Source organism: Helicoverpa zea, chromosome 4 (assembly GCF_022581195.2).
Source record: "Helicoverpa zea isolate HzStark_Cry1AcR chromosome 4, ilHelZeax1.1, whole genome shotgun sequence".
Taxonomy (NCBI): domain Eukaryota; kingdom Metazoa; phylum Arthropoda; class Insecta; order Lepidoptera; family Noctuidae; genus Helicoverpa; species Helicoverpa zea.
The window spans coordinates 5,495,936-5,508,952 of NC_061455.1; the positions used below are offsets into that span (position 1 = coordinate 5,495,936).

The 13,017-nt window shown below is 33.7% G+C and overlaps 1 protein-coding gene across 2 annotated transcripts in view; it reads left to right on the top strand.

The window, feature by feature from the left end:
• LOC124629538 (ATP-binding cassette sub-family G member 1) overlaps window positions 1–12,680 on the top strand; it is a 35,696-nt gene extending 23,016 nt beyond the window's left edge. For both annotated transcript variants that reach the window (XM_047162962.1, XM_047162963.1), the window contains exons 4-13: window positions 1,677–1,869; window positions 2,907–3,052; window positions 3,937–4,175; window positions 6,549–6,689; window positions 7,392–7,543; window positions 7,897–8,065; window positions 9,071–9,171; window positions 9,920–10,075; window positions 10,517–10,700; window positions 11,017–12,680. In XM_047162962.1, the coding sequence (XP_047018918.1) occupies window positions 1,677–1,869; window positions 2,907–3,052; window positions 3,937–4,175; window positions 6,549–6,689; window positions 7,392–7,543; window positions 7,897–8,065; window positions 9,071–9,171; window positions 9,920–10,075; window positions 10,517–10,700; window positions 11,017–11,171 (1,636 nt within the window). In that variant the 3' untranslated portion in view covers window positions 11,172–12,680. The remainder of the gene's footprint in view (window positions 1–1,676; window positions 1,870–2,906; window positions 3,053–3,936; window positions 4,176–6,548; window positions 6,690–7,391; window positions 7,544–7,896; window positions 8,066–9,070; window positions 9,172–9,919; window positions 10,076–10,516; window positions 10,701–11,016) is intronic.
• The last annotated feature ends 337 nt before the right edge of the window (window positions 12,681–13,017 follow it).

Here is a 13,017-nt window from a genome sequence, read left to right on the forward strand (position 1 = left end):
ATTTTATTTTATAAATTCATCATTATTGGCACAAGCTCTACAAATTATAGAGTCTGTTCCTGATTTTTATATTGTTTTAAAAATATAAAACAAGTAAATAAATTGCATAGTCTTGATCCTCATACTCGACACGGAACTTAGGAAGTGATCATGATATTTGCGTATGAAGATAAATAGCACAATATTAGTGCCTATTGTGCAATAAATGACTCTTTGTCTTTTACATAAAATACATAAAATAATGTACAGGCAAATATTTACACTAAAACTCAAAGGTTGATAGCTCTAAAGGTGCCAAAGCCCAACTACTTTAAAATTAACGCTTCATAGACAATACTAAGATGGAAAACCGACATCAGACACAATAGTACCTAACCTAGCTTTATATTAAAATTATACATTATACAAATCAAGCAATAACAAGTAAGATTAGCATTATTTAATAATATTATATTTTGGATATAACAAAATATAAACATAGCTAAGGATAAAGGTAATGCAATAACAGCATTATCTTCTGCATAATACTGCGAAATCAAAATTACAATAAACAAATAAATAATAAAACAAAGCTTTGCGGTTTTGTTGTCATTTGTCAATGATTAATGTTTCGTTTGTCTCTATAAAAAGATATAATTAATGTCTATTTCGACATATTGAATGGTGTTTAGATACCTAATGCGGTTTCTTTTTTATATAGGGTTACTCAATACATTTATTTTTTTACTCAGTTTAATTCTCCAAAACACGCTACTTGGTTCTTGCATGTTCTTAAAGGTCTTCGCAACAGCAAATCAAAATTAAGCTTGAAAATTAACAATAAATATTATTAAAGCAGTAATTTATATTTATAAACGCACTTGTAAACAAGTTTAGCGGTATTTTTCTTCACCTTACCTGCCTGTTTAAGTTTTTAAATTAAATTGTTTTCAATTACTTAAATTCCAATATTAAAACATTGGGAATTACCTAGCCTTAATCATTAAGATTATTTATGCATAAAATCTCGTCCTAATAATTAAACTTACCTACACAGCTTAATTATGTTACCCAGTACCGAAAATCTGAAACAATAGCCACTCTACAATAATAATCATAGCACACTATTATTTTAATTCAAAATTGTATTACAAACATGCAAATTATATAAGTAAGGGCGCGCGCACACTAAAAACTTTTAGTCGGCCGATAGATGATTTGGGCTCATAAATAAGTATGAAGATGAATGGAAGAACACACTTAACAACGACCAGGTAGGTATTTGTTCCGTATCAGTACGATTAAAACTTTGATTGAATTCGCGATTTTCTAAATCACCATCTTCAGAGCCTTTTTCCCAACTATTTTGGGGTCGGCTTCCAATCTCACCGGATGCAGCTGAGTACCAGTATTTTACAAGGAGCGACTGCCCTATCTGACGTCCTTAACCCAATACCCCTTGGTTAGACGGGTGTCAGACCAGCTTCGACTACCAATTCAATGACAGCCGGGACCTACAGTTTAACATGCCATCCAAAACACAGTCATTGGTGTCTAAGATATATTTGGAAATTCGCGATTTTCTAAAAGATTTTTTTTTCCTACCAATGGGCCGAACTAAAAGTTTGTACTGTGCGCGCGCTCTTAGCCAATAAATCAATTCTAGAATACCTAATAATTATATTTTTTTTTCTCAGGACACGTGGAGCGAAAGGCGAGATTGCCATCAATGGAGTTTGTGCGTGCGCTTCTAAGTCGACGGGGCGAGGTGGCGCGCGGTACATCCGTCAACACGATGATTTGCGCGCGCATCTCACTGTTTACGAAGCTATGTCGCTTGCCGCTGCCCTAAAACTGGCTGATTTCACTCCGCATGAGAGAAAAGAAAAGGTGCGTTTTGATTGTGCGACCATAAGTACTAAAATTAAAAATATCATGGTATATTAAATTCGATTCTCAGCTCATATTTCTTAGTTTATGGGTCGCAGGTTAAGCTTAAAAATGCATTAACTCTACCAGTTCAATTTGTAGCACACTACTTACTGCTTAATTATCATCATCCTTCTGACCTTATTAAAATTTTATTTAGGATCGGCGCAGCATGTTTTGTTCTTCCATACTCTTCTGTCTGCAGTCATCTCACAATTTACATTACTTCTTAGGTAGCAGAAGAAACTATTTATTCATGTTACAAAAGTAAATAAGACTGATTCATTCATAAATTTAAACGTAACTATTACTTACGTAGGTACACCACGGAGATAAAATTAAGAGCAATGTTGGCAATAATCAAAGTAGAAAGTCACTAAGTCAACCTACAGAAATAGTTGTTCAAACTTTAGCAATAGTTAGGCAAACAGACTTACTGGTGACCACTATGGAAAGTACTTACAACCAGTACCTTTAGTTAACGCGGTAGTTAAGCAATAAGCAATACTTTACCAAACACAAATATTTTATGAAAGACATATGTTTATGAAGAGTTTTTCTGCCAAAACACATGCTAAAATTAGATATCTCAGTGGTCTTCCCGACTACAACAGGCAGAGCTATATTTAAACCTGTACTAAAATAGCAGACTACATAAACATTCATACTTACGTAGGTGAGGGTACCTATCTCGGAACTAGCTAGCCAGAGCCAAATGCTGAGTAGGTACATCATACATAGGGGCAAAACGATTTTCGAATGGAATAACCTTTGGAACTTTATTCAATACCTTTGAATGCTTCCTATTATTTATTTAGAATTTGACATCAATCCGATTTTAGGATAATAATGTTTTATGATATGAATATAATCACGATCGATAACATCATTATATTTGACATTGAAAGGACTGGACTTATTTATTCCGCTACTTCTTCTCTCCAAAAAAATACTGTAGAATTTATTTTCAATTTATAAATCCCTTGTTATAATTTCAGGTGTACGAGATTCTTGCCCTGCTAGGTCTGAGCAACACATCCCTGACAGTCTGCCGGGACCTCTCTGGAGGACAAAGAAGACGCCTTGCTGTAGCTTTGGAACTGCTATCTGACCCCTCTCTTATGTTCCTGGATGAACCTACTACGTAAGTTCAATATTGTAATTACTTTCGCTTTTTGATAATATCACTGCGTCCTATGTGGATGCGAACGTGATGTGGAGCTGCGCGAAGACAACAAACAGTCACATTCGCCTTTATTCGACCAAGCAGGACGCATCCTTAAAGACTTTTTTGTAGTATTAAGAAATGAATGGGATTAACGTGGGAAAAAGTATTTAAGGCATATGAAATCATGACTGCATCAAAACATAAGAATATCGCATTTTAATTTATTTTTTTCCATTTATAAAATAAAGCAAGGGTATATACTACGGATGTCATTCGTGAGTATTTTACATAATAATGCTCCTACGTCGGTATTACTGGGGTATATGGTGTACGTGAGGTCTACCTGGCACAGACCACAACAACGCACGTCACGCTATGAGATTCACCGGTTAGATATGCATTTTGTTTTGTAAAACAATAGTGTATTGTCACAAAAATCGGCCACGGACAGGAAGGCGTCAAGCCTACGCAGATTTTTACTTGCAATGAGGAAAACAATACAAAACATCGTCACTGTTTTATCCGAATGTATGAAAATCCATGTCGACGTATTATGCTCATATCCTCATGTATATTCAATCAGGCAAAATGTATTACATTAACTGATAATCAGAATCATCTAACATGAGATCTGTTAAAATGGGTGTACCATTTCTTTTACATGGCCAACATAAGGTACTTCCTCTGTTTTAAACAAGATCACCTAGATATTTAACAAATCCATAAATCGAATCCAGCGCCTCAAACCTAGGGCTAACTTTTCGTAGAAAACATGTAGAAAGAGGATACTCAACGTCATCTGTTATGTGACATGAAGCCTATTTTACAGAAAATTTATTGTATGTTACCTTCATCCACAGCGGTTTAGATTCCTCAGCATCAGCCTCTCTGATAGCGCTACTGAACAACCTGGCAAGAGGTGGCAGAACGCTCGTAGCCACCATCCATCAGCCCTCAGCCCTGATCTTCGAGAAGATTGACACGGTCTACTGTTTACAAGCTGGAAGGACTTTGTACAGTGGGCCTAGAGCGAGCTTAGTTCCCGCTTTAGCAAGCGCGGGATTGAGGTGTCCGCCTTACCATAACCCTGCAGATTATTGTGAGTATATAAAAAAATGACTTACCTATATTTATATTGGGGTATTATATTTATTTGGAACACAGTGGGCAAGCTTGTTTTCCAGGAACTATGATATCGACCTATTATTTTGTTTGAGTATTAAGTTTGTGCGTTGTCATTTGTATACGAGAAGGAATAATAATTTTAGTTCATATTTTAAAGCTGGTTCTTATTTTTGCAGACTATCTATCTATCCTCCCCACTCAGAGACATTTAATGATTATATACTTAAGTCACTCCTTAGTGACGGAATGTCATACAAATCCTTCACAAAGGAATGGCTTGAGTAACCATTAAATGTCTCTGAGTGGGGAGGTATGACTATAAGTACTTACCTATTGTCGACTATACCGGTACCAAATATTTTTCAGTATCATAAAACAAGAACGGAATCTTCCAAATCCTTTTGAACGAACTCTTACTTAGATCATATTTCACTATGTCATGAGATCTGACACATTCAACGCATTCTATATTCCAAGTCCACAAACTGTGCTAAATACATCGATATGAGTGACACATTACGTTCCTTGTATGGCTATCAATAAATCTTAGTACACGTATCGAATATTTAAATACCCATAAGGACTCCTTCCACACGTAGAATTGTACGTACTTCTTATTTGTACGTCCATCTAACCATTTAAAGAACTAGTGACTACAAAGTGTCCCTAATATACGAGCAATTAATGTTAATTTATAGGTCGCTTTTAGTATCAAAATTTATTAAATGTATGAAAGTAATTTTTCTCACTTTTTCAAATTATCTATACATTACTTACATCAAAACAAATTTAAAATCTCCTGGATTTTAAAACACATAATTGTATTGAAAATCCAACAGTTAAGCATCTTAAAAATTATGCAGCTATAGAAAAAAAACAGCAGCCTCGAGATTTGGAGAAACTCAAAACAATAACCCGTTTCTAAATATCATTTCAATAAGTCTTGCAAAGTACATTTTAAAACCACAAAAGAGGACAAAATATTATAAAAAATATAAGTTATGCGATAACTTCTAGACTATTTTCGAGTAAGATTTATCGCAAAGTATTAGTAATTTACAAATACCTATTTTTGTGGGTTACCTGGAATTTTACTATTGCAAGAATACATATCATTTCTGCGATTTTTTACTAGATATTTCCCGTGGTTTCATTAGCGTCCTGTAATCTTCTTCCCGTACCCAAATAAAATATAGCTACCTATATGGTGAGGTATCACGGGTAGTGTGCTTCCCAGTAGTGAACGAATGTTTCAAATCAGTTCAGTTTTTTCGGACCCTTGGGGTGGGAACAGATAAACAAACGAACATAAAAATACTCTTTACAATAATGGTATTAATCATGTCTAGATCAATAATATTTAATTAATCCCCATGACCTGTTAACACATTAATCATGATAATGAGTCTATCTTTTAGTGTCTACTGATCTGTTGCTTATTCAACAATCTTGTGTTCTACGTAATCACTCGCTAGAAAGCAGTGGTTACTTTTCCCGTCATGCCTCGTTCTCGGGTATCCTTTTCCTCATTGCTCTGCACGATTCAACGTAGGCAGAATCTGCTTATGACGTTTATCGAAAATCTGACGTCTTGGAATATCCTTAGTGACGGGGTTTGTAACAAGATAAAGACGTCAAAATAACGGTTTGCTAAAGATATGCGTATTTTTATCCCCATTACACCTTCGCAGTTTATGGCTTAACTTCGCTAAAAAGGTAACAAACTGTCCGATTAAGAAACAGCTGTTTACTAAGTATGTGTTCACATCATCGTCTAATTTAGCTTTTCGATACATGAGATATGTGCCCTTTAAAAAGACATTTTTTTATCAATAACATGACCAGTTTTTTATGTTATGGTAATACCAACTTACAATGAGTGTAGGTGCCGTCGCATAATATTACCTATATGTATTGAGATGCATTCCGTTTTACGACAGGTTATTAAATGAATCAGGAAATAAATAATGTCTTGATGTATGCAGCTTCACGATCTTTCACTGCGATGACATAATTGCCTAGATGGTAGTGCATTGTATAGTTGGCAAGAAGATGTAGGTACAGTCATCTGCATTTCTAAACAACTATCAATTTACATCTTGGTTCGACCTCGAAGTATGGTGTCTGTCGATAATACCTACCTATCAAAGATTTGCAAGTGCAATTAGATTTAGTGTAGTTGATCCACATAAAACATGATAGCTTGCATTCTTATTTGGATTGAATACGTAAATGACATAATGATTACGATGTCTGCTCTGAAAAACATATCTTGAGAGACTAGGATTTTTATTCCCAAACTTTAAATTAAAAAAAAAACTCATCATAATCATCTTTTGTTTCACAGTAATGGAAGTGGCATCAGGCGAGTATGATGTGGACTTGGTGAAAAGTGCGGAAATCATGAGCCAGTTCAAACCGGAGCCAGCCGGTAATGGCAGTTGGGAAAGCCACATTCCGACCCTACCAGCACTGCCTAGCCCTCTAGGTTAGTACAGTTAACTGCACATTAGTGGTAACTGTCATGCACCTTAACTCAATAGTAATAAGTACGATTTTCCTATAAAACTATTACCACTGACCTGAAGTTGACTGTACCTGAAATTGGAAACCAGTTTTATGGACACGCATATAGTCATTAATTATGCCTAATATGTCTTAATTGAACACAGCTTTTTGTACATAACTTTTTATAGCAATTTGTAAGAAAATAAATAAAAAATATATCTTTTATTAATTAATTAACCGGCCCAAAAAGGAGGAGGTTCTCGAATCTTTGGTTTCGATATTTTTTGAAAACAGTTTTTTATTTTGTTTGAATATGATGTAAAAACTTATTGAATGCAAAAACGGTTTTCGATTGTCATTTAATTAAACTTACCTGCTATCCTTAATATATCGGTCTAATAATGTCGTCCAATGCCAAATTCGCTATAGTACATAATTTTGCCTGTCTGACAAAGATTATAGTCGACCGCATTTATCAGTTAAAATTGGAACACTGCATCTCAAATCTGGTCCAAGTACCCAAAATTGCAGATAACAGTATTATCTATAAAATTCGCTCATCATAATAAATATTAATTCCTCATGCACCCTAAATATCTCTAATGCAAAATGGACTTTAAAGTAATGCAGGTAGGGTTCATATTTGTTTAACAGTGTTATATAACGTCAAAATTGTTTACAGATATTAGTACAAACTTGAAACCCAAACAAGCACTGAATGACCCGAAACATAAGCAGACGAAACTATCGAAGAATATTTACAGACAATCTGGATTACTGAGACAAACTGGGATACTACTCTATAGAAACTACTTAATGACGACTAGAAATTATGTAAGTAGACCTTTAAATAAAGCCTTATCCATATAAGATTTTACTTTAAATAAGAAATAATTGCAAAGAGATATTTAAAATATCACCCTCCTTTTGGTAGAATGGGATATATATATAAAATGAATTTATATTTAGAAATATACATATTTTTAAAATATCATCTAAAGATGTAAAGATCGAATGATTTATTGATGTGAAATATGTTGCCATTTTAAATAATGTCGCTTGTAGGAAAACACGACGTATAACTGCAATTAATCATCATTGCTATTTCAAAACTGAATTCTAAAGATAAAATCAGAATTTCTTATAATATTTAAAAATAGCTAATGAATCTTTTTCTCTCTTTTCAGTCGTTATTCATGTACAGAGTGGCAGCTCACGTGGTCATCGCTCTTATCTTCGGTTACCTGTACTCAGGAGTGGGCAAGGAAGCAGGCTCGGTGCTAGGAAACTACGTCTATCTATACGGATCTATGTTACTTGTAGTCTACACTGGAAAAATGTCCGTCACGTTATCATGTAAGTATTCATATTTTTTTTAAGGCACGATAAATTCGCGAGTTCAGGCCGTCATTCGAACATGTTTGGCAGTCGGGAACTCAGTAGCCAGATAGTCTAACAACCAGTCTTACAAAGGTTGCCTGGGTAACTGTGCCGAGGAGTCGCTCCTTATAAAACACTGGAACTCCGCTGCATCCGGTAAGACTGGAAGCTGAATCCAACAAAGTTGGGAAAAGGCTAAACAGATGATTACCTCCAAGGACGGCTCATATAATTTCCATTACGTATTGTCTTAATCATCCAATATAATCTACCGTAGGTCAGTAGCATTTTCTAACGCTCTGATAAATAAGAATTTATCATGTTTTTACAATAATTACTTAGAAAATAAGCAGGATATTCAACCAATTACGCCTATTGAATCGATTACTTTTATCAGTATTAATTATATTATGACAATTAAGTCATGATTTATCTCTTTAAATAGCGTGATACACACATGATTGAAAGAAATATACATAGCGAAAATATTTAAGTACCTACGGCATAGATAAAAACAGATCGATATAGAAATATTTACTAAATATTAATTCCAGCATTATAAAAAAATAATCACCAAATTAGCTATAGTTTTAGGTATAGTCAGATTTTTATTCTTTTTATTATAATGCAATTCATCAACTGACGCAACTACATTTTTAACAGATACTGATTCGTGACGTTTGTTAACTAATCAAACTATAATCCGCATTTTTGTGGTGATATCTTTGTTCTAATTACAATTACATGTGAAATCACGTGAATCAAGTCAGGTGTTTAGAAGGGCAAATGGATTATTTTAAATTATAGTATTAGATACTATTAGGTTTTTCAAGGTTTCGTTACGGTTAAATTCTACCGATTATCCAGGTTCAATCAATTTTTGTAACGAATTTTTATCTAAATCCGTAAATTAGTCATATAGCTAACTAGCTCTTAGAAGTTCAATTGTTTACCTAAATGTTTTTTTTTTAATCTTTTCAGTTCCTTTAGAAATGGATATCCTGAGAGGGGAGTACTTCAATCGATGGTACAATTTAGGACCCTACATAGTATCAATATTAGCAGTAGAGTTACCATTCCAGGTGAGTTCAAAAAACAGATAATTCTTAACTTAACAATAAGCTAACACAGAATTAATCTACAAGTCGTACCTATAGAATATATTTGAAACTGTTTCAATAAAATCTAATTATATCCTTGAAGTTTTTTTGTAGTGAGTCAGCATAAAACAGCCGTAGGTATATAACATAAAGGTGGGAATCTCCAAAGTAGGTAGCTTATAGAATAATTTATAAATAATACTTAGTAGTTTGTCAAGCTTCACTGAAAACAAAAAATGCCGTCGGTTTTTATGTGTGACCATGCAAACTAAAATATAATAAACTTAAGACTAGGTATGTCCCATTTTTTGCCGTCGTTAACTATAGTTTAAACTGTATTATTTTCCGTAGCTAGATAGTTACAATTATATTTAATACATTATGTCAAGACTATGTTCATTTTAAAATTTTATAATTACCTACTAAGCAAAATAGTTATGCTTATTTGAGAGTGGATCTAAAGAACCGTTATTAAGAAATAGCTCTAGGATTGTAAAAAATCTCACTTCGTGACAGGTGAGTTTACGTTCGTCCCACATTGCATATTGCACATGCCAAGTCCCAGCTCAATTAAACCACTAATTTCCATAATCTATTTATAAGCTGTGATACAAATCATATTTAGTATCATTACCTCATTATTCTTCGTAATAGATTGTACCTAATCCACAACTGCCTAAGTTACCTGCTCTTTTTATGGAACTTAAAACCTATGTTCGTTTGTTTTCAGATGATATCTTGTGTGTCATACGTGGTGTTATCATACTGGTTGACTGATAACCCTCTGGAACCGAACAGAGCAACATTATTCCTTGCCACCATCGTAGCCACATCACTATGTGCACAGGCATGGGGTTACTTCATAGGATCCACTACACCTACCAGGGTAAGATAATATAGACCTTATAGATTAGTAATTAAGGATTAGTTTACAGTACAGCAATTTATGTATACAAAATAAAACAAAAGTGATCCTGGATATAAATAATGCAACTCACAGAGAACCACTGAACTGGTTTTGTGGCATAATTTTAAAACAAGTACCTGCTCTGTAATTACAATAAATAAAATAAGAATTAAATGTTTATCTGAAGGCCAATTACTTGACATTGTGGTATCCCTTGGTCATTGTACAAATAAGTTACGAACTCAAAAAATACCCTGTCCTACATGGATAAATATAATTTTGATTGTAACACCAAACTCAAGCCTCGATATCAAAAAATAAAAACTCCTTGCTACAAAAACATCTGAAGGCAAATTGGTACAATTATAAAGAAAACCTTTATATTGAACAGCAAACTAACTTGCTACTCTGATTTTCCAGATTGCCGTCTTCATTGGTCCAGTCCTCGCGTGCCTGTTCTCAGTGTTCGGTTTCTGCTTGGCTCTGGCAGACACGCCCTATCAGTTCCGCTGGCTTCATCACATATCGTACTTCCGAGCTGGGTTCCATGTTGCTGTACATTCCGTCTATGGCTTTAATAGGACGAGAATACATTGCTCTAAAGGTGAGATTTTTATAATTGGTATTGGTTCTGTATATTGAGTTTGTTTGACTTTTTCACGTGATAAAAATACAGTAGATACAGAGAGACATACTTTTAGATCATTGCAACTTGTACCTACTAAATATGCCGTCGAAGAAAAATAAAAGAAACTGAAAACCACTTTTAAATGCTACTTAAAACTTTTTACAGTACGTTCAACCAGTTCTCTAACTGGACACATGGCCATAAGTGTTGAACAAGACTTGGTTAGGGCACATGACCATAAGTGTAGGACAAAACTTGGTTAATAAGCTTTAGCCTCCTTTCTATTTTCCAGAATATTGCCACTACATCACACCAAAGACCTTCCTCAAGGAGATGGACATGGAAAATGTGGACATCGGTGGAAACATGGCGCTGGTTCTCTCAATGACAGTCGTCATGCATATCCTCACGGCCGCAGCTCTGTGGTACAGGCTCAACAAGAGATGAATGCAACCTCTTTAGCTTTAGAACTAGCAATGGATTGGGATCTTTTGTACTTTAGTATTAGTTTAAAGGCCGCGGAGATGGAAAACTGTGGAACCTACTATTATTGCGGAATAACTTAGCGAGATTTTGTTTATAAAAATTGTTTTGCACAGCCAAATAGACGATTTCAGACTAACCAAGTCATTTCGCACCTACTTTACGAGTTTTTATGTACTGCAAAATTATATGTTCTGTTTGGTTTTCTCTCTACGTGGTTCTTTAGTTTCCTATTTATTTAGTGATAGCAACGTACTTAGTGTAATTTAAATTATGATATAAGTGACAGGCGCTAGACAAATGTGTGATATGTATGGTTATGTGATTATGAAATCGGAGAGCTACTTATTGTAATTTTGCACTTTTCTGAAATATTTTCATATATTTTTGGAAGCATTTTCAAATTGTTTACGTTAGGTACTTAAGTAGTGGTATAAAAAGATAAATAGTAGACTTTTTAACTATCTAATTATTTATTTGTAATCTGTCCGCTGTATGATTCTGAATACCACATAGCACATTGGAAAAATCGAAAAACCATTTCCAAAACAACTCTTTTATACTTACTAAAGATACAGATCTGATGACATTTTTGTCATAATTTAGGTATCATCAGAATTTTAGGGAGCCACACGTGCCTAAATCTAATATGTATTTTATAACTATTATAAGCAAGTATTATAAAAACAAAGTACGCCGTTATATTTTGTAAAGATATAGTGCGAATTATGTTATATGTAGGTAAATTATTTTTCATTATGTGATAATAATGTATTTTATTTAAAGTAATTGTTTAATAAGTTTAACAAATAATGTTAACCATATATCATCAAATATGTACGCGGCTTAATTCACCTAAGATTTTTTTGGGAATCTGTCAGGATGTTTAAAAAGTAGCTGCGTCATTGCAGTGCATATTTTATAATAATTTAAACATAAAATAGTATTAATTATATACGTTAATATTAAGAGAACAAGGACCTAGTTAATGTATAATTTATAAGTCATCTCACACTAAAATATGGAAACAAACTGGCGATTGTATAAAAATGACACTAACATTAGCCAGCCTTGTCACATATGGCTAAACGATAATAATACCCAAAAACCCGTTTATAAATAGATTTTTCTATCTTTGACGATTCAGACTCGGATCGATGTTGAGTCAGCGTATGAATCAGTCGACTCATTTTCTTTCCTAATTAGACCAATTGTACACAATCCAAAGTTTGTTTTCAACTTACGCCGTTTATTCCTACCACAAAATTTACTAAAACATGATCAGTTACTGAGAAAAACTCAGAAATAATGGATGGATCATTTTAGATTTTTCTCAATAGATAGTATTTCATACCAAGAGTTACCTTACATAATAACATAGTGAAAGAATCTCAGATAATCAGAGATTTACTGACTGAAATGAATGTTTAACTCCGATATGTATTTACAGAATAATAAAATAGATCCAGTGATCAACCGCATTTTATTAATTACCCATTAATCTGTGAACCCTTTTGTCACGTCAAATTACCTGAATATCAGTAACTTAATATTGTACAGTCGCTGCAACAAACTTTTAATTTCTATTTATAATAAAGATTCTAATATAGCCATGAAAATAATTAGCAATATTCAATTTTCTTTCGATTTAAAACCTAAAGGTAAAGTTAAGATTTACAGCTGGTAAAAAGTATACAGACCCCCAAATCTTAACATGTCCCATAGGGTAGTTAATAGTGAACAAAGTAGAAAAGTTACAAGCACTTGTCATTTTGTCATTGGTTGTTACACTTTAGCGGAACAAGTCGTT